The sequence below is a fragment of the Mus caroli genome, unplaced genomic scaffold (assembly GCF_978045245.1).
Source record: "Mus caroli unplaced genomic scaffold, Mus_caroli_1 scaffold_15, whole genome shotgun sequence".
Classification (NCBI taxonomy): Eukaryota; Metazoa; Chordata; class Mammalia; order Rodentia; family Muridae; genus Mus; species Mus caroli.
Window position 1 is genome coordinate 106945516 of NW_028227270.1, and position 22914 is coordinate 106968429.

At 39.8% G+C, this 22914-nt stretch overlaps 1 protein-coding gene and 1 non-coding gene across 9 annotated transcripts in view; both read left to right on the forward strand.

Annotated features, from left to right (window-relative positions):
• Positions 1–22914, forward strand: part of Hecw1 (HECT, C2 and WW domain containing E3 ubiquitin protein ligase 1) — a 287293-nt gene that overhangs the window by 259111 nt on the left and 5268 nt on the right. For all 8 annotated transcript variants that reach the window (XM_021180044.2, XM_029468498.2, XM_029468503.2 and 5 more), the window contains 5 exons: positions 6749–6847; positions 7518–7647; positions 9363–9509; positions 17590–17704; positions 20168–20366. In XM_021180044.2, coding sequence (XP_021035703.1) covers positions 6749–6847; positions 7518–7647; positions 9363–9509; positions 17590–17704; positions 20168–20366 — 690 coding nt within the window. The remainder of the gene's footprint in view (positions 1–6748; positions 6848–7517; positions 7648–9362; positions 9510–17589; positions 17705–20167; positions 20367–22914) is intronic.
• LOC115029189 (U6 spliceosomal RNA) lies at positions 1865–1967 on the forward strand. Its single transcript, XR_003834743.1, has one exon. It is a non-coding gene; the product is annotated as a U6 spliceosomal RNA (small nuclear RNA).

A 22914-nucleotide genomic window follows, 5' to 3' on the forward strand; every position in this document is an offset into this window, starting at 1 on the left:
TGAGAAGCACCTAAAAAAAATGTTCAACATCCTTAATCATCAGGGAAATGCAAATCAAAACAACCCTGTGATTCCACCTCACACCATTCAGAATGGCTAAAATCAAAAACTCAGGTGACAGCAGATGCTGGCAAGGATGTGGAGAAAGAGGAACACTCCTCCATTGTTGGTGGGATTGCAAGCTTGTACAACCACTCTGGAAATCAGTCTGGCCGTTCCTCAGAAAATTGGACATAGTACTACCTGAGGACACAGCAATACCTCTCCTGGGCATACACCCAGAAGAACCTCCAACATGTAATAAGGATGCATGCTCCACTATGTTCATAGCAGCCTTATTTATAATAGCCAGAAGCTGAAAAGAGCCCAGATGTCCCTCAACAGAGGAATGGATACAGAAAATGTGTTACATTTACACAATGGAGTACTACTCAGCTATAAAAATCAATGAATTTATGAAATTCTTAGACAAATGGATAGATCTGGAGGATATCCTAAGTGAGGTAACCCTATCACAAAAGAACACAAAAGATATGTACCCACTGATAAGTGGATATTATCCCAGAAGCTCAGAATACCCAAGATAAAATTTGCAAAACACATGAAACTCAAGAAAGAAGACTTTGATCCTTCTTAGAAGCAGGAATAAAATACCCATGGAAGGAGTTACAGAAACTAAGTTCGGAGCAGAGACTGAAGGAATAACCATCCAGAGACTGTCCCACATGGGGGTCCAGCTCATAAACAACCACCAAACCCAGACACTATTGCAGATGCCAACAAGATTTTTGCTGACAGGAGCCTGATATAGCTGTCTGCTGAGAGGCTCTGCCAGTGCCTGGCAAATACAGAATTGGATGCTCACAGTCATCCATTGGGCAGAGCACAGGGTCCCCAAGGAAGGAGCTAGGGAAAGTACTCAAGGAGCTGAAGGGGTTTGCAGCCCCATAGGAGGAACAACAATATGAACTAATCAGTACCCCCAGAACTCCTTGGAACTAAACCACCAATCAAAGAAAACACATGGTGGGACTTGTGGTTCTAGCAGTATATGTAGCAGAGGATGGCCTAGTCCGTCATCAATGGGAAGAGAGGCCCTTGTTCCTGTGAAGGTTATACGCCCCAGTGTAGGGGAATGCCAGGACCAGGAAGTGGGAGTGGGTGGGTTGGTGAGCAGGGAGAGTGGGGAGAGGATATGGGGTTTTCAGAAGGGAAATTAGGAAAGGGGATAACATTTGAAATGTGAATAAAGAAAATATCTAATAAAAAATACTGTGTCTGTTAGCTAAATAATAGTAGTAGGTTCTTTCTAAAGGTCTATATCATATCCAACTACAAGTTCGTGGCTACAATAATGACGTTAGGTATGGGTCATCTTGTGCAGTTACCAATAAATTTAATCAGAAACTGGTTAGTCTCCTCGATGGCAGTCATTCCACTATTGCACCAATGGCATTTTTACCAGGAATGTCTCTGTTCTAACTCACGGGGCTCATAGCTAGGTGAGAGTGATGGTTGCTTTTCTCTTGTGGTATGGATAGTGGTAGGGTGCATAGCATCTTCCAATACTGAGAGCTAGTTAATAGGGATGAGGCTTCCAGGTCGGTACCATCTTAACGTCTCCATAATCTGACTTACGTATGTGATGACTTCAGCAATAGGCTCTGACTTTCAAGGTCTCAAGGTAAGCAAAGCTTACCAGCTTACAACTGCAATAATAGGTAGCTTATTTCTAATGTTGGACTTGCAGTATATATTACAGGCAATGTTTTCCTCTTCTAAGTGTGTGTGTGTGTGTGTTTATATTTTAGAAAATTTCTACAGTAGTATTTTTTTCCTATGGTATTTTTAGGAGGGCTTTAGAGTGTTTGCTTCAGCAACACATATACTAAAATTGGAACAATACACAGTTAGCATAGCCCCTGCACACAGATGACATGCAAACTCATGAAGCATTCCATATTTTTTAATGCTAGCCCAGATTACTATATACAGCAAAACTCTCAATTACTACAGAGGGAGAAACCAAAATATTCAATGACAAAACCAAATTTAAACAATATCTTTTTACCAATCCAGCCCTAAAGAGGAAAATAAAAGGAAAACTCCAACACAAGAAAGGAAACTACACCCAAGAAAAAGCAAGAAAGTAATCTTCTCACAGCAAACCCAGAGAACCACATAAATGTGATTCTACCTCTAACAACAAAAATAACAAGGAACAACAATCATTGGTCCTTAATATCTGTCAATATCACTGGACTCACTGTCAGTAGGACAAAATGGCAACCCAGAGACTGGGAGAAGATCTTTACCAACTGTACATCTGACAATGGACTAACAATCCAAAATATACAAACAACTTAGTAAGTTAGACTCCAGAGAACCAAATAACCCTACTTAAAAGTGGTGTGCAGAGCTAAACAGAGATTTCTAAACTGAGAAATCTCAAATAGATAAGAAGCGCTTAAAGAAATGTTCAACATCTTTAGTCATCAGGGAAATGCAAATCAAAACAACCCTGATATTATACCTCACACCAGTCAGAATAGCTAAAATCAAAAACTCAGGTGACAGCAGATGCTGGCAAGGATGTGGAGAAAGATGAAGACTCCTCCATTGCTGGTGGGATTGCAAGCTGGTACAACCACTCTGGAAATCAAACTGGTGATTCTTCAGAAAAATGGACATAGTTCTACCTGAGAACCAAGCTATACCACTCCTGGGTATATATCCAAAAGATGCTCCAACACATAACAAGGACACATGCTCCACTATGTTCATAGCAGCCTTATTTATAATATCCAGAAGCTAGAAAGAGCCCAGATGTCCTTTAACAGAGGAATAGATACAGAAAATGTGGTACATTTACACAATGTAGTACTACTCAGCTAAAACAATGAATTCATGAAATTCTTAGAAGAATGGACGGAACTAGAAAATATAATCCTGAGTGAGGTAACTCAGTCACAAAAGAACACACATGGTATGCACTCACTGATAAGTGGATATTAATCAGAGCATGAAATACCCACAATACAACTCATGGACCACATGAAGCTCAGGAAAAAGGATGACCAAAGTGTGGGTGCTTTGCTCCTTCTTAGAAGGGGTAACAAAATGCTCAGGGGACCAAATACAGAGACAAAGTGTGGAGCAGAGACTGAAGGAAAGACCATCCAGAGACTGCCCCACCTGGGTACCCATCCCACATACAGTCACCAAATTCAGACAATATTGTGGCTGTCGAGAAGTGCATGCTGACTGGAGCCTGATATAGCTGTCTACTGAGAGGCTCTGCCAGAGCCTGACAAACACAGAGGGGGATGCTCACAGCCAAACATGGGACTGGGGATGGAGTCCCCAATGGAGTAGTTAGAGAAAGGACTGAAACAGCTGAAGGGGTTTGCAACCCCATAGGAAGAACAACAATACCAACCAATCAGACGCCCCAGAGCTCCCAGGGACTAAACCACCAACCAAGGAGTACACATTGAGGGACCCATGGCTCCAGCCACATATGATGGTCTTGTTGGGCATCAATGGGAGAAGAGGCCCTTGGTTCTGTAAAGGCTCGATGTCCCAGGCAATTTAAGGGCAGGGAGGCGGTAGAGGGTGGGTGGGTGGGGAACATCCTCATAGAAGCAGGGGAGAAGGAGAGAATAAGAAGTTTCGGGGTGGGGGGGACTGGGAAAGGGGATAACATTTGAATGTCAATAAAGAAAATATCCAATAAAAAAAATAAGGGAAAAAGGAAAAAAGAGAGAAATAAGGTTAAAAAGGAAAAAGAGGACTTTAAGCTAGAAGGGAAGGTGGCCTTGGAGAAGAAAGAAGTGTGTGGAACCTATACTTAGGATGCACTGTATACATTCATGAAATTCTCAAAGTATAAAAATAGTTTAACAACAACACAAAGGTGCCTGACAGCCACAGCCTTCTGGTGAACTCCCCTCCAGTGCTGACCTATCCCACCAGAAAAGTCACTGTGTTGACCAGAGCCACATCTGGACTTGAGGCTTCTCCTGTGGTAAGGACCACCAATATCTTCTCACCAGAGTGAGTAGATTGCCTTTTAGATGAGGCTTTTCTTCCCCTCTCCCTGTTTAGAAGCCTCCCGGCTGGAACCAGGCTCAGCTTGGCTTCCTTCTTTCTCTTCCTTCTCTTCTCCCTCTGTTCTCTGCTTTTCAGATGGATGTTCTCTTCTTCTGAAGGCTCTCTCTCTCTCTCTCTCTCTCTCTCTCTCTCTCTCTCTCTCTCTCTCTAGGTTTTCCTCATTTTCTTGAGTCCACTTTTTTTTTCTGATACCTTCCCATTCCAAATCACACTGACAGTTTTTAGTCCTCCCTCTTATCTGGAATTCAGTAGGCAGTATTCTTCCACTTTGAACAATGAAATCCATTTTGGACTTCTAGTAACCTGAACAAAGCAGATATGCTGGATTTGTTACGTTTATTTTTTTAGCCTGTTCTCGCACCTTGGGACAAATTAATTAACACACAGCTCATGAGTATTCTATTTCCTGTGTCCAGCCTTAGCAAAGGATAGATAACTAATGGAGCTCACATCTGGATGAAGTGGGTCTTGGTCTGAATACAAAATGTCAGCAGCAAAAGGTTGCAGTGCCTCCTGCCTGAAAACCTGTCACTAGCCTATTTTTATGACAGGTGGCCCAAGAACCCAAGAGATCATAATTTGGATTCTCAAATCATTGCCTCTAGATGCCTGTGAACCCACAGCAGGATGGGTGTGGCTGCTGCCTTCTTCTGTTTCTTACTCATAAAAGTTCTGCATGGATTCACAGAGGCCACAAAGAAAACTGTTATCATAGCCTACATAGCATTCATTAAAAAAAAAAAAAGGATCAATAACTGCAGGGTTTATCATCATGGCCTCAACCATGTTTGTAAAATCAGATATTGACACTCAGCTCCGGACCAGCTTAGGCAGAGGAAGGAAATGGACATTCATTCACTGTCCATGTCTATTTCTTAATTCTGGAAAGAGAAATAAACATGAGCACATTTATGGTCATAAATATGCCTGGTAAATACTGGGTAAGCAGTGCCAGATTAAATGTCACTTGGAATTGAAACACTACTTGTGTGGGCTGGAGGGCGTGTATTGGAACTGGTTGGTTCTGTCTATTTTCTGTTGTAGCTCCTTGTCCTTTGTCAGCCTTCTCCTGTGCTCCATGTCCTTGTTTGCTTTGTCTGATTCCATTCTAGAAAATAAGCTGAACGAGACCAAAATAGCCTCACCTTACATTGTTTCCTTCTGTGAGTTGGCATCCTAGTTTCATTTCCATTGCTGTGATAAAACATTATAACAAAACAACATAGGGGTAAAAGTTTTATTTGGCTTCTATTTCTAGGTTACAGGCCATTATTGCAGGAAAATCAAGGTGGCAGTAAGTTAGACATCTGGTTATGTCACATCCACAGTCAAGGGCTGAGAGAAGTGAATTAACTGCTTAGTACCCAGGTAGCTTCTTATACTCAAGGAGTCCAGAAAGTGATACCACCCACCTTCTAGCTGTATCTTCAGACATTTATTAAGGCAATCAAGACAATCACCCACAGATTTTTCATCCAGATTTTCCACCAGGATAACCCAATGAAGACAATTTCTCATTAATACTGTCTTCGCTAGTGACTCTATATTGTTCCAAACTGACTATCAGGGTCTCATAAGGTTGCCCATTTTGGCCTTGAACTCATGATTTTCTGCCTCGGTCTCCCCAGTGCTTGGATTACAGGCATGTGTGACCACATCAGGCTTACTGTCTGTGGTTTTAAAGTCCTTGCAATGTCAGTGGTTGTTAGTACTGTATTGTACTTGGACTTTCTGTATGTACAAGTGGGATGTATTTAGCTTTCTATCATGTTATTGCCTATAGGTTATGAGCTGTAGTTTTGCATCTCACTATGATGAATTAAGAGAACTTTTGGGGACTGGAGAGATGGCTCAGTGGTTAAGAGCACCAACTGCTCTTCCAGAGGTCCTGAGTTCAATTCCCAACAACCACATGGTAGCTCATAGTCATCCATAATGGGACCAATATGCCCTCTTCTGGTGTGTCTGAAGACAGCTACAGTGTTCTCTCTCTCTCTCTCTCTCTCTCTCTCTCTCTCTCTCTCTCTCTCTCTCTCTCTCTCTCTATTGGGTTATTTGTCATCACATTGTGATTGCATAGCACTGTTCCTCACTGTCTTTAAATATTATCTGCCACCTGTGACCTATATTCAAGCTTCCGTCTCCCAGTATGTGGACTTTAGGTAACATTATAAAATATCTGAATAAGCAAAGACATAATGGTCAGAGAGATGGTTTTCTCTCATTTTGGTCCAGGTTCTCTTTGGGTCTAAATTGTGCTTTATATTTTAGGTTCCTGCATTTCCCTTCCTCAATGTTTTTCTCTTCTTAGATAAGTAACAGCAGTCTAATCATGGAGCATAGGTTTCATTTAGGACATACCAATCACATGACCATTGTTTGTGGTAAAGAGAATGGAAGCCTCTTTATATCATCAATGGGCAAATTCATTTTAAGCTGAATACTATACAAAACTCATCGAGTTGGGCAAGAGGATACTCAGTGGTGTAGCTTATGTTCTAGGATATGTTAGGCCCTTGATCCAACCACCAACACCATGAATAAAGCTACATTTTGAAAATTTGTACAAATTAAAATACTCAGTAATGTAAATTCCTAGGAACTCTTAAACTTCTTTGCTTTATGTATGTTTCAGGTTTAGATTCAGTGGTCGTATCCTGGGCCTAGCTCTGATCCATCAGTACCTCCTGGATGCTTTCTTCACAAGACCCTTCTATAAGGGACTCCTGAAGCTGTAAGTGATTGTAGGATGGTTCCATGTAGCCTAGCCACAGGATGATAGTGCTGCCCTTCTTCATGTCTCTGGCCTTTTCTGCCAATTTTATTTCAACCATTCCTATTAAGTTTAAATATATGTATCTTGCATACATTTTAGTGCAATAGAAAGGCATTTGTAGGTATAAGAAATTAACAAACGGGCGTAGTGGCGCACGTGTTTAATTCCAGCACTCGGAAGGCAGAGGCAGGCGGATTTCTGAGTTTGAGGCCAGCCTGATCTACAGAGTGAGTTCCAGGACAGCCAGGGCTACACAGAGAAACCCTGTCTCGAAAAAAAAGAAAAAAGAAATTAGCAAAACCAAATGGACATTAATTCATTTATGTAGAAATCATAACATTGGAAACATTGTATTAAGCAGTTGAGTAGAATTGGTTTGTTTTTTAGGTACCTGTGAGTCAATAATTATTTCATGTTTATTATTGAAATTTTAGCAGTTTCTTTTCAAAAGGAAACTATTAAATAAATTAAAAGTATTCAATTACTGTTTCCTCAATACATTCAAAAGTCTCAAGTAATTGTGAAACCGATGATGCTTTATTGAGAAGCCAAACAATCATGTTTGGAATGGAGTATGGAAACCATATTTGTTTACTCAACTTTTCTTGCTGCCTTTGAATTCTCCCAGGCCATGTGATCTGAGTGACCTAGAATATTTGGATGAGGAGTTCCACCAGAGTTTACAGTGGATGAAGGACAACAACATCACAGATATTCTAGATCTCACTTTCACTGTTAATGAAGAAGTTTTTGGACAGGTTTGTATGGTGTGAACTTGGAAAAGACATTTTGTTGTTCACCGTGGTAAATGCATAGTATAAATCTTGACCATCTTAGAAAATTTAAAGTATACACTTCAGTATTGTTAAATGTATTCATGTCATTTGGCATCCAATCTCTAGAATTTTTCTTCTTTCAAAACTGAAATTCTACCAATTAAAAAACATCCTTAACTCCTCCCAAACCCTAACTCCTAGAAAATGCCATACACTTTCTATTTTTATGATTTTGAGCCTAGATCTTTCAAATAACTGTTTCTTTCCCCTTGTGGTTATTGTGAATAACGTTGCTAACAAGAGTGGATTGGTTGGGCCCTACTGCTAGTTCTTGGATTACATATGTATTACATGTATATTATCTCAAGTATAGGATGGCTGAATCATATGTTAATAGAATTTTATTTTTAAATTAGAAACAAAACTCTCACTGGTTCAAACCAAGGTCCTCTGTATGAGCAGCCAGTACTCTAACTGCTGAGCCATCTCTCCAGCCCCAGGATTTCTTTTTTAATAGCCCAGCCAGGGTATCTTCCTTATGTCTGTCACTGTGACATGGTTCTACCCTATGCAGGAGTTTTGAAAATCAAACGTAATCATGAATCAGAAAATATTTAAGGTAGACCATAAGATACAAGGTATTTCTGTATCTTCGAAACTACATAATAGTTCTTTCATTACATCCACTTAGTACTCCAGTATGCGTAGATCTTGACACTAAACCCAAAAATTTCCCATGTGTTTTCTATAACAATGTATTAATGTAGTATTAAATCTGTTGGTCAAACAGGTATGAAACCCTCCATATCTGTTAATGATATCTAAATTGGTATAAATTTTCTTAGATATATTTTCCAGAGAAAAAGAAAATAAAGAATATATGTAGCATATAATATATATATATGCTTAGAAAAACACATGAAATATATTTTCATATTCTCGAGTACACAAAAAGATAGCTCACAGATCCTAGATTCTGGCTGATGAGTTTGTCTTTAAAAACATGAGTTCCTGTTTGAGTGAAGATTCTCTGTGCTTTGCATCATAGCCACATTCACAGCCAGCTTAGAAAAACAAATCTTTCTACCCAAGTCTACTGTACTTCTTTTTAGGTATACAATAAGAATTTGCCACACAACAGCTGCAACTTGTTGCCTTAATTGAGATACATAAAGTCATCAAGTATCTGACTATAGTGTTGGGATATTTGGCTCCTTCCACCTTAAGGAACAACCCAGGTTATTTCTCACTTGTTTCCATTATACCCTTTGAGTTAAAGAAATGCGTTTCTAGAACTGGAGAGGTGGCTCAGAGCTTAAGAGCACTGGCTGCTCTTTCAGAGGTCCTGGGTTCAATACCCAGTAACCACGTGGTGGCTCACAAACATCAATAATGAGGTCTAGTGCCCTCTTCTGGTGCCCAGGCATACAGGCAGGCAGAACATTGTATACGTAATAAATACATAAGCCTTTTTTAAAAGAACAAAAGAAAGAAAGAAAGAAATGTTTCCTTTTTGTACAAAAATAAGTAAATAAATTGTAGCTCTTCTAAGTTGCTTAAGAATTTTCTTCAAACAACAGAAACTTTTTTCAGTAAGTTCCGGGAAGTAAAACTGCCTTTTTTTGTGTGTTGTTGTCAACCTAAATAAAAATGTCTCCTGAATGATAAGCATCATGATCCTCCTGTTTATTTGCAAGGTGACAGAAAGAGAGTTGAAGTCTGGAGGTGCCAACACGCAGGTGACTGAGAAGAACAAGAAGGAATACATAGAGAGGATGGTGAAGTGGCGCGTGGAGCGTGGCGTGGTGCAGCAGACGGAGGCATTGCTCAGGGGTTTCTATGAGGTAAGACCCTGAGTGGACCAGTTTCGCAGGCCATAGCCCCTGGGCTTTGCGGTAGAGCCTGCACCTCTCCTGGAGGCTAAAGAAGGAGCAGAGAGAAAGAAGCAGGAGAAGCAAGGTTTACAGTCTCCTACCCTGAGGGTATGGAACATCAAGCTGGACTGGCCGGATGAAGGACCAGACTTCTCTAGGAATGAGTACCAGTCCAGCACGAAGTTAAAATATTCTCAAATAGATTGTAATTGACGTGGCCCTGTTGTGCCAGGTGACGAGGCATACAGTATTTCTTGTGTAGCTATATGGATATGACATTCCCTCCAGTCCACTTTAACAAGAAAAGCCAAGCAGAAGCACTGAAGGGCCGTAGCCACTCCTCCTGGGTGTCAGGGTTGTTTTTGTTTTGTTTTGTTTTGTTTTGTCTTTTATGGTTTGGGTTTTTTTGGTTTTTTAATTGGATATTTTCTTTATTTACATTTCAAATGTTTTCCCCTTTCCAGGTCTCCCATTCAGAAACCCCCTATTCTATCCCCCTTACCCCTACCTCTATAAGAATGTTCCCCTATCCACCCACCCTCTCCCATCCTCCTGCCCTGGCATTCCCCTACACTGAGGCATCAAACACCCTCAGGCCCAACGGCCTCACCTCCCACTGATGACCAACAAGGCCATCCTCTACCACATATGTGGCCAGTGCCATGGGTTGCTCCATGTGTATACTTTGGTTGGTGGTTCAGTCCCTGGGAGCTCCAAGGTCTGACCTGTTGACACTGTTGTTCCCTCCATGGGGCTGCAAACCCCCATAACTCCTTCAGACCCTTCTCCAACTCCTCCATAGGGAACCCCCGAGCTTAGTCCAATGGTTGGCTGCAAGCTTCCACCTCTGTCTTTGTCAGGCTCTGGCAGAGCCTCTCAGGAGATATCAGGCTTCCATCAGCAAGCACTTCCCGGCATACATAATGACATCTGGATTTGGTGGCTGTATATGTGGAGGGTGGAGCAGTCTCTGGATGGCTTTTCCTTCAGTCTCTGCTCCATACTTTGTCTCCATATTTCCTCCTGTGAGTATTTTGTTCACCCTTCTAAAAAGCACTAAAGCATCCATGTTTTGATCTTCCTTCATCTTAGGCTTCATCTGGTCTGTGAATTGAATCTTGGGTATTCCGAACTTTGGGGCACATCATGTGTGTCCTTTTGTGACTGTGTTACCTCACTCAGGTGATATTTTCTAGTTACATCCATTTCCCTGTGAATTTCACAAAGTCATAGTTTTTAATAGCTGAGTAGTACTCCATTGTGTTAATGTACCACATTTTCTGTATCCATTCCTCTGTTGAGGGGCATCTGGGTTCTTTCCAGCTTCTGGCTATTAGAAATAAGGCTGCTATGAACATAGTGGAGCATGTGTGCTTGTTATATGTTGGAACATCTGCTGGGTATATGCCCAGGAGTGGTATAGCTGGATCCCCAGGTAGTACTATGTCCAATTTTCTGAGGACCTACCAGACTGATTTCCAGAGTGGTTATACCAGCTTGCAATCCCACCAGGAGTGTTCCTCTTTCTCCACATCCTCGCCAGCTTTTAGCCATTCTGACTGATGTGGGGTGGAGTCTTAGGGTTGTTTTGATTTGTATTTCCCTGATAACTAAGGATGTTGAACATTTCTTTAGGTGCTTATTGACCATTTGATACTCCTCAGTTGAGAAGTCTTTAATTCTGTTCCCCATTTTTAAGTAGGGTTATTTGGTTCTCTGGAGTCTAACTTCTTGAGTTCTTTGCATATATTGAATATTAGCCCTCTCTCGGCTGTAGGATTGGTAAAAATCTTTTCCCGATCTGTTGGTTGCCATTTTGTCCTATTGACAGTGTCCTTTGCCTTACACAAACTGTGCAGTTTTATGAGGTTCCACTTGTCAATTCTTGATCTTAGAACATAAGTCACTGATGTTCTGTTCAGAAACTTTTCCCCTGTGCCCATGTATTCAAGAGTTTTGCCCACTTTCTCTTCTACTAGATTAAGTTTATCTAGTTTTATATGAAGGTCCTTAATCCACTTGGACTTGAGCTTTGTACAGGGACTTAAGAATAGATCAACTTGCATTCTTCTACATGCCAACCACCAATTGAACCAGCAGCATTTGTTGAAAATGCTGTCTTTTTTCCACTGGATGGTTTTAGCTCCTTTGTCACAGATCAAGTGACCATAGGTGTGTGGGGTCATTGCTGGGTCTTCAATTCTATTCCATTGATCTACCTGCCTGTCTCAGTACCAATACTATGCACTTTTTTATCACTATTGCTCTGTAGTACAGCATGAGGCCATGGATGGTGATTCCCTCAGAAGTTCTTTTATTGTTAAAAATAGTTTTCGATATCCTGGATTTTTGTTATTTATTCCAGTTGAATTTGAGAGTTGCTCTTTCTAACTCTATGAAGAATTGAATTGGAATTTTGATGGGGATTGCATTGAATCTATAGATTGCTTTCAATAAGATGGCCATTTTTACTATATTAATCCTGCCAATCCATGAGCATAGGATCTTTCCATCTTCTGATGTCTTGTCCAGTTTCTTTCTTCAGAGACTTGAAGTTCTTCTCATACAGATCTTTCATTTGTTTGGTTAGAGTCACATCAAGATACTTTATATTTTTTGTGGCTATTATAAAGGGTGTCATTTCCCTAGTTTATTTCTCAGCCCGTTTATCCTTTGAGTATAGAAAGGCTACTGATTTCTTTGACTTAATTTTATATCCAGCCACTTTGCTGAAGTTGTTTATCAGGTTTAAGAGTTCTATGGTGCAATTCGTGAGGTCACTTAAGTATCATGTGCAAATGATATTTTTACTTCATCCTTTCCAATTTGTATCCCTTTGACCTCCTTTTGTTGTATAATTGCTCTAGATAGAATTTGAAGTACTATACTGAATTAATAAAGAGAAAGTGGGCAGCCTCATCTAGTCCCTGATTTTAGTGGGATTGCTTCAAGTTTCTGTCCATTTAGCTTGATGTTGGCTACTGGTTTACTGTATATTGCTTTTACTATGTTTAGGTATGGGCTTTGAGATCCTGACCTTTCCAAGACTTTTAACATGAAGGTTTGTTGAATTTTGTCAAATGATTTCTCAGCATCTAATGAGATGATCATGTGGTTCTATTTTGTGTTACTGTTTGAAGAGTATTGGTATCAGGTCTTCTTTGAAGGTCTGATAGAACTCTACACTAAATCTATCTGGTCCCAGGGTTTTTTTGGCTGGGAGACTTTTAATTCTTCTATTTCTTTAGAGGTTATGGGACTGTATACATGGTTTATCTGATCCTGTTTTAACTTTGGTATTTGGTATCTATCTAGAAAATTGTCCATGTCTTCCAGATTTTGCAGTTTTGTTGAGTATAGGCTTTTGTACTAGGATCTGATAATTTTTTGAACTTCTTCCATTTCCATTGCAATGTCTCCCTTTTTGTTTCTGATTTTATTAATTTGGATACTGTCTCTGTGCCCTCTGGTTAGTCTGGTTTATCTATTTTGTTTATTTTCTCAAAGAACCAGCTCCTGGTTTTGTTGATTCTTTGTATAGTTCTTTTTTTTTTCTACTTGGTTGATTCCAGCCCTGAGTTTGATTATTTCCTTCCATCTACTCCTCTTGGGTGTATTTGCTTCTTTTTGTTCTAGAGCTTTCAGATGTGTTTTCAAGCTGCTAATGTTTGCTCTCTCCAGGTTCTTTTTGGAGGCACTCAGATCTATGAGTTTTCCTCTTAGCACTGCTTTCATTGTGTCCCACAAGATTTGGCATGATATGCCTTCATTTTCATTAAATTCTAAAAAGTCTTTAATTTTTTTTTATTTCTTCCTTGACCAAGCTATCATTGAGTAGAGCTTCCATGTGTATGTGGGCTTTCTGTTGTTTTTGTTACTACTGAAGTCCAGCCTTGATCCATAGTGATTTGATAGGAGGCATGGGATTATTTCAATCTTCTTATATCTGTTGAGGTCTGCTTTGTGACAGATTATATGGTCAGTTTTGGAGAAGATACCATGAGGTGCTGAGAAGAGGTATTTTCTTTTGATTTAGGATGAAATTTTCTATAAATATCTGTTAAATCCATTTGATCCACAACTTGTTAGTTTCACTGTGTCTCTGTTTAGTTTGTGTTTCCATGATCTGTCCATTGATGAGAGTGGGGTGTTGAAGTCTTCCACTATTATTGTGTGAGGTGCAATGTTTGCTTTGAGCTTTAGTAAGATTTCTTTTATGAATGTGAGAGCCCTTGCATTTGGAGCATAGATGTGCAGAATTCAAAGTTCTTCTTGGAAGATTTTTCCTTTGATGAGTATGAAGTGTCCTTCCCCATCTTTTTTGATGACTTTTGGTTGAAAGTCAATTTTATCCAGTATTAGAATGGCTACTCCAGCTTATTTCTTGGGCCATTTGCTTGGAAAATGGTTTTCTAGCCCTTTATTCTGAAGTAATGTTTTTCTTTGACACTGAGGTGCGTTTCCTGTATGCAGCAAAATTCTGAGTCCTGTTTACGTATCCAGTCTCTTATTCTATGTCTTTTTATTGGGGAATTGAGTCCACTGTTGTGAAGAGATATTATGGAATAGTGATTGTTACATCCTGTTATTTTTATGTTTGTGTGGCTATCTTCTTTGGGGGTTGTTGAAAGATTACTTTCTTGATTTTCCTTGGGTGTAGTTTTCCTTCTTGTGTTGGCATTTTCCATCTATTATCCTTTGTAGATCTGGATTTGTGAAAAGATTTGTTTTGGATTTGTTTTGTCATGGTATATCTTGGTTTCTCCATCTATGGTAATTGAGAGTTTTGCTGGGTATATAGTAGTCTGGGCTGGCAATTGTGTTCTCTTAGGGTATGTATGAGATCTGCCCAGGATCTTCTAGATTTCATAGTCTCTGGTGAGAAGTCTGGTGTAATTCTAATAGGCCTGCCTTGATAAGTTACTTGACCTTTTTCCCTTACTGCTTTTAATATTCTTTCTTTTTCTGTGTGCATTTGGTATTTTGACTATTATGTGACAAGGGGAATTTCTTTTCTGGTCAATCTATTTGGAGTTCTGTAGGCTTCTTGTATGTTTATGGGTATTTCTTTCTTTAGGTTAGGGATATTTTCTTCTATAATTTTGTTGAAAATATTTACTAGCCTTTTAAGTTGGTAATCTTCACTCTCTTCTATACCCATTATCCTTAAGTTTGGTCTTCTCATTGTGTCCTGGATTTCCTGGATGTTTTGGGTTAGGAGCTTTTTGCATTTTGCATTTCTTTGACTATTGTGTCAATGTTTTCTATGGTATCTTCTGCACCTGGAATTCTCTCTTCTATCTCTTGTATTCTGTTGGTAATGCTCACATCTATGACTCCTGGTCTCTTCCTGGGTTTTCTCTCTCTAGGGTTGTCTCTCTTTGTGATTTCTTTATTGTTTCTATTTCCATTTTTAGATCCTGGATGGTTTTGTTCAATTCCTTCACCTGTTTGGTTGTGTTTTTCTGTAATTCTTTAAGGGATTTTTGTGTTTCCTCTTTAAGGTCTTCTATCTGTTTACCTGTGTTCTTCTGCATTTCTTTAAGGGAGTTATTTATGTCCTTCTTAAAGTCCTCTATCATCAGCATGAGATGTGATTTTAAATCAGAGTCTTGCTTTTCTGGTGTGTTGGGGTATCCAGGGCTCGATGTGCTGGGAGAACTGGGTTCTGATGATGCCAAATATCCTTGGTTTCTGTTGCTTATGTTCTTGCCTTGGCCTCTAGCCATCTTGTTATCTCTGGTGTTAGCTGGTCTTGTTGTCTCTGACTGTGGCTTTTCCAGCCTACAAAACTCTGTTTCAGTACTCCTAGGAGACCAGTTCTCTCAGGAGGAATTTGGGTATAAAGAGCTGTGGTACAGGGTCAGCCCTGAAGTGCAGACAGAAAACAAAAGCTGGGCAGTGGTGGCGCATGCCACCACTAATCCCAGAACTTGGGAGGCAGAGGCAGGTGGATTTCTGAGTTTGAGGCCAGCCTATTCTACAGAGTGAGTCCAGGACAGCCAGGGCTATACAGAGAAACCCTGTCTCAAAAAACAAAAAACAAAAACAAAAAACAAACAAAAAAGAAAAAAAGAAAAGAAAAAAGACAGAAAACAGAAGGATCCTGTCCCTAGCTGTTCCTTGGTTCCTGTGTCCTGATGGCTCTGGGTGGGTCCCTCTTGGACCAGGAATTCCAAGAAAAGCGGTGGTCTTACCTGTGCTCACAGATGTGTTGGCTCTCCTGGGAGACCAGCTCTCTCCTGGTGGTATTTGTATATGTAGTGCTGTGGCACAGGATCAGCGCTGGGTACAGATGGAAACCGGAAGACTTCTGTCCCAGGCTGCTTCTTGGTTCCTGTGGCCAGAGGGTTGGGGGAGGTTCCCTATGAGCAGCAGTCATGGTTTTACCTGTGCTCACAGGCATGTCTACTACTACTGGGAGGCTAGCTGTCTCCTGGCGCTATTTGGGTATGGAGCCTATGGCACAGGATCAGCTCTGGGAGCAGACGGAAACCTGGGTGTCAGTTTTGTCACAGATCTCTGTTCTGTCATCATGTTGAGCAGTGATTTTAGAAGGCAGGGCATCTGCTAAACTTCCCAGGCCCAAAAATGATGCTTTTATAGTTCAATTTAGAAATTTAGAAGTTTATTTTCTAATTTATTGTCCACCACTAGTCTAAAACAGGTAGCAGTGGAGACATTCTGTTGACCTGGGCTGGCACATCTGACAGAAGATGTAAAGCCATAGCACAGAGCTGTGACCAATGGGTCCTTCCCAATCCTTAGAGAGGAGAACAAGGAAATGGGGGGAGGGGAAGGAGTAAAGGAAGGTGACTACAAGAAAAAAAAATAATGTCATGGGAAGGACATGCAATGATATTTGGAAACTTAAATGTGACTTCAGAAAATCAAGTCAGGATTGTTTATGAAACTGCTCTCAGGAAAGACCTGAAATGTCTGAAATGGTAAGACATGGGATTTCCCTTCTGTTCCCAGCCCACTAAGGATTGTATTCTAAAATGGATCAAACTACTATTGTGGCTTCTATAGGAAAAAAATCAAATACCAAGCCTCTTGTAAACATCAGGAATTGATTTATCATAATCTTAGAGGCTAGACAGTCCAACAAAAAGACAGTGGCAGATTCAGTGTCTGATAAGGGCCAGCAGCTTCATGGGTACCGGCTTCTTGCCTAAATTCAGTGAGAAATACAAGGATCGTGTGCTTCTCTCAGGGCACTAACCCTGTGCTTTATGATCTAATTACCTCTTTTATTTTCTTTTACATAACATTTTTATAATTATTTGGGAATGTCACATCATGAACCCCAATCACATTCACTTTCCAGTTCTCCCAAGTTCCTCCTTCCACCTCTAATTGCCTCTTTTAATTAATTATTTTATTTATATACATCCCAAATGTTGTTCCAACTCTCAGTACCCACTCCCAGAGTTCATCACCCCATCCCCCCTTCCCTGGGGCATCAAGTCTTGCATGGTTGTCCTTTGAGAAGCTCTACCAGCAGCTTGACTGAGACAGATGCAGATACTTACAGCCAACTATTGGACTGAAGTCGGGACCCATATAGAAGAGTTAGGGGAACGATTGAAGGAGCTGAAAGCAGATGGTAACCCCATAGGAAGACCAACACTGTCAACTAACCTGGACCCCTGGAAGCTCCCAGAGACTAAACTACCAATCAAAAAACATACACAGGCTAGTCTGAGACCTCAGGCACATATGTAGCAGAAGACTGCCTTGTCTGGCCTTTGTGGGAGAGAATGCACCTAATTGCCTCATTTTAAAAATTATTTTGAGATTATAATACAGTTACATATTTAAGGCTTCAGAGCTGGGGATAAAGATTATAACATGCAAGTAGAATGGAAGACATATGTATTCAGACCTCTGCTATGATATTAAATTTTAAAATGACCCTGTATTTGAAATAGATGATTTATAAATAATAGTTACTTTCCCAATCTGATAGAGAACAAGAGTAATCATGGATTTGTGGGGTGTGTGTGTGTGTGTGTGTGCGTGTGCATGTGCTGCAACTGTCTTTCAGGTTGTAGACTCAAGGCTCGTCTCAGTGTTTGATGCGAGGGAACTGGAGCTGGTGATCGCTGGAACTGCTGAAATCGACCTGAATGACTGGAGGAATAACACAGAGTACCGGGGAGGTGAGCTAGCAGTGCTTTTGATAATATAGATCTGAAAGAAAAATTGTTGAAGCAAAGTTGGCCATTCTAAAATAAAGAATTCAACAATATTTAGTACATTCAAAACCTTATGTAACAATAACTTCCACCTGGTTCTAAAATACTTTCACCATCTTAAGAAAAGCCGATAGCCATAAAGCAGTTGTACTCTGCCCCTGGTCGCCATGGTCTTCCAGACACCTGGCAACCATAAATCTTCATTCTGTCTCTGTGGAATTTAACAACTCTAGAAATGTCAAATGAATACCGTCATAGAAAATACAGTCCTCGTGTCTGCCTTCTTTGACTTAACATACTTTCTTGAGATTCATCCATGCTCTGACATGTTTTCCTCCCCCTTTGGATAGCTAAATAGTAGTACATCACACCATTATCTAGAATTCCTGCTACTGTGATTTACAATGCCTAGGGTTCGAGGCCCGGTGCTTCTTCAGCAAGTGCTATACCAATGAAGAATATCCAGAGCCCAATTTATCACTTTTAAAAAGCCTCCAAAGCCTTACTTCAATACAAAATGGTTTCTTGACCATCTTCTGTCTGAACTTCTTTTCAGGCAACAGTAATCCTTAGCATGGCATGTACAGGCTCATGGACAGCACACCTTCTATATGTGAGCTCTGGAGTAGGCTGCACACAGAGACATTTCTCTTGCTTCCGGTGAAATGTTAGCCTTCTTTGTCTCAGTCCACCTTTGCATCTACAGGGTTCTAACTATATTCTCTCTCTCTCTCTCTCTCTCTCTCTCTCTCTCTCTCTCTCTCTCTCTCTCTCTCTCTCTCTCCTCTCCCCTCTCTCTCTCTCATATGAAATACTATATACTGTGTCATTTGTGAGCTTTCATTTGGTCTGCATAAAAATGAACCAAATTCTAAATCTTACCTCTCTATTTATATTCTATCCACCATTTCTTAACAATAAAAATTGTAATTCTTACCATATGATGACCGTAGGAAACATTTTCCCAGAACATTTGACTTCTTAGTCTATTCATCCAAAGTAGAAATAGAATATGAACTACATGTGTAAGTTTGAATTTATTTTTTTACTTACTTACTTACTTACTTACTTACTTGCTGAGATAGTATCTCACTGTCTAGCCTTGGATGGCTTGGAATTTACTATGTAGACCAAAGCTGGTGTCAGACTCACAAAGATCCACCTGCCTCTGCTTTCTAAGTTTTGCTTGTACACCTGGCACTGACTAAATTTTCTAGAACACATATTAGAAAAAGTACAAACAAGGAATTTTAATTTATGTCTTTTAACTTAATATGTCCAAAATAGCATTTCAACATGGGATCGGTGTTAAGAAATTATTAGTGTAGGATATGTGTACATATGTAGACTTTGCAAGCATCATTTTCATCAGATCAGATCAGATCTTTCCCCCCAAACATAGTCTTATTAATCACAGAAGACTTTTTCAGTAGTTCAGCCTCAAAACTCCTCTTTTTAGGTAAAATAGTAAAGAGAAATCCCAACCAATATAGCAGAGTGGGGAAAGACATGGGCTACCAACTCAGCCTCCTTCAGCCAGGCACCTGAAAAGCCCTCTGGAAATTCTACACAGATAAGTTAAGGAAACTTGTGGCAAAAGTATTCAACACGAATGTTTCTACTGAACCAGTAAGACTTCTAATGTCCCAGCAACTCCCTGGGCTCAGGCCTCTACCGCTACTCAGTCATTAGCTGACTTGCTGATGCCTCATGTTTTCCTCATTCTCATTGTTTCCTCTGCTAAGAATGCCCTCTCACTTTGCTCTCCTACATAAATGTTTCCCATGCCGAACTCAAACCCTGCTTCCTATCCACATGAATCTCTCCTCTCTTCCAGTGCCTCTTACCTTTGTGTTGAGTGGTGATCATTTCTCTAAATTCCTTCTCATAAACCTAGCTTCTTCAACAGAGCCTTAAAGCAGCTCCATATTGAGGCTTGACTCAGAGAACAACTGTGTGATAGAATCAGGCTTCTCTCTTTGGGCAGTTATAACTTCTGGAAACCTGTCCTCTTCAGCCAGGTTTGCATGAAACTTCTATCTGTTCTTAAGTTCTAGACCTTCCTTGCTGTGTTGTTGCCAGGTGCTAGAAAATAAAAACAAAGAAAACAGAGATGGTCTGCCTGTATTGAGCCTTTTTGTTCCTTACTTAAATTCACATAAGGCTGGGATATTTCAGGTTGTATCCAATTGTTTAAATGAAAAGCAAACACTTCAGGAAAAAAAACTCTCAAATACTTAGTTTTGTAAAAAGAGCTATATTCTAAATTTGCCTGTTTTAGAACCTGACCAAGTTATATAAATTAGTTAAGTCTTGCCTATCTAAATGCCATTATCAGCAAAATAAAAAAGATCTGAAGTTCCAGTTCAGTTAACACATCTCCCTTTTCCTCCTTTCTCCTGGCCTCCACCTCTTTTTTTAAACCAGGTTATCATGATGGCCACCTTGTGATCCGCTGGTTTTGGGCTGCAGTGGAACGCTTCAATAATGAGCAGAGATTGCGATTACTTCAGTTTGTGACAGGAACATCAAGTGTGCCCTATGAAGGCTTTGCAGCTCTGCGGGGAAGCAATGGGCTTCGACGTTTCTGCATAGAAAAGTGGGGGAAGATTACATCTCTTCCCAGGTACAGAGCTCCTGCCAATTTTCATGAACTCTGCAGAGAAAAAGCATGCTTTGCTATTTGAGTCCTGAGTCTTTTAAGATAGAATTTTTGCTTGTCACACAGTGTACTGCTGTTTGTGCTACTAAAGATGTAAGTAAGATACCTCTAAGGCTTAGACTGAGATGATATTTTTAGTGACGTTTTAGTTGTTGATCATATTTGGGCTATAATATCCAATGTGCCAATAATAATAGACTGCCCAATCCATCCAAAACTTAACTTGAATACTCTTTAGGCGATTGCGATGGCAAGGTCTTTACTGTAAAAATGCTAGAAATGCAAAGTAACCCCACTGACAGAGAGGATACACCTACAGCACATACTTGATACTTGATAGGATACTTAGATATTTCTGTATACATCATATTTTCCAGTGAGTTTTAAAATATGTAGAAATGGTATCATGTATATTCATGGGTCTCTACAGTGATTTCCACACCATACTCTATTTAAAAACCTATTGTGTTATAAATTCACCAAAAAACAAATAAACAAACAAACAAAAAAACACTTTAAACTTCCTTCCCCATGAGATTCAGTGCCAAGTTTTACATGGTCCTCTTTATTCTGATCTGATTTCAGGGCTGACCACTTGGTGTTAGATAATCAATTAGAAGTCTCATCTCTAGAGAAGGCTAATTGTCTTCTTTTAACAGTCCTTAGTTGCATATACTTCTTATTCTAAGGCTGGAGCCCTTTGATCTTTTCCCATTCTGTGTTACTATGTCTATTGGCATTGTGCTTATTCAGATCTTATCTTCCCTCAAGACAGAATGTTTTGTTTCAGAGAAAATTACTACACAACAATGAGTACTAGTAAATATTACCAATTGTTTAACAACAGTTGAAAGTAGTTTTCAGGCTTTCCTATACTAGTTCTAGCCATCAAGACAAAAAGTATTAGCTTCATGGTTCATCTGAGAACTGAAAAGCCCAAAACATAAATTAGCACACATCTATCTTCATGATAGATTTTTGATAGTGAAGTTATTTGGAAAGATTCTGATTTTATTTTAGGTAAGTATCATTTGGGTCATAATTCAATAGCTTACCCCTATAAGTCTGTAGTATGAGGAAAAAAACTTGTAGTAGAGGGAAATACAGACCAAAGATAACCAATTAAGGGAGAATCAGAGGAATTTAAGGTGCTTAAAGCAATGTGATAGGAGAGTGTGAAACAGAATCTTAATCCTGATTGAGCTACTCAGAGAAAATGCTTCACAGCAGCTTGCATTTGGTGAACATTAAGGGATAGAGCAGAGAGAAATTCTAGGCTGGGTGAGCAGTATGATACAGTTCTGAATGGAGCAAACACCAGCATATGCTCAGAAAGAAGTACTGAGTCAACAGAGGACAAAATGTCCTGAGAAATGGCCAAGGATGAGATGGTAGCTGTTGACTGTTTGGAAACTTGAATCGCCTCTGAGAATTCAAGGATGTCTCTAGGTAAAATAATTGAGGTAGGAAGACCCACCCTAAATATATGCAGCATCATTCCATGGGTTGGGATCTTGGATTAAATAAAGAGAAGACAGTGAGCTGAGTGTGTTTCTCTCTCCTGCTTCTTGTCATATGGCTATCCACCTCCTTACTACTATCATGTCTCCCTTACCAGGATAGATTGTACCTCCATACTGAGTCAAGATAAACTGCCCCTTCCTCATTCCTTTTGTCAGATGTTTTGTCACAGCAACAGAAAATAAATTAATATATAGAGAGGATGTGAAGAGAAAGATACTTTGGTATCTTTCACCAAGAAATGAGCCTTCTGTAGAGTTTCTGCTTTATCCTTTAGGAAATGTCATTGCTTTTGTTACTAAAGAGACACAGATTAAATGCAATATACATATTTTCTCTAAATATATATTAATACTGTTAGCTCTTACTGTACTACCTAATTATGTCAGCCACAATCCAATGGATTTTCTACTTTCTGCCTTTCTAAACACCAAGAAAATCATTATAATCATTGCCCTGCTCAATTCTTTGACTTTTTATTTTAAAATATTTTATAATAACTAAAATATTTTAGTTATATTTTTTGAAGTGATCTAGGTCTTCCTGATACTTAAGTAATTACAGAGCTCCGCTAATGTCTATTTGTTTTCATGTTTTTCTCCAAATCAAGTCCTTCAAGCCTACAGCAAGGCATTCTACTGTCTTGGGCAGGCACTTGGGGCTTGAAGAGGAAGAAGACAGGCAGGAAAGTGTGGTGTTGTGTGAACACGAGGATAAGGAGGGAGCTGTTGCCAAAAGCAAGATTGGATGCTGGATAGACAAACACCAACATCTTCCCCAGACTCTCCCCCAGCAGAAAACGCCATGTTCCTCCTTCTTTAATCCCTTTTTCTTTATCTCCTGAATCCTGAGCCCACACACTCTAATTTCTGACACTCTATTCTAATACTCTAATTTGTCAGATCAAAGGTATAGGTTATAAACTCCCCAAAGGATCTCACAATTCAAGCACCAACATCCCAAATAAAATTGTGAGTGTTTAGTTGTAGTC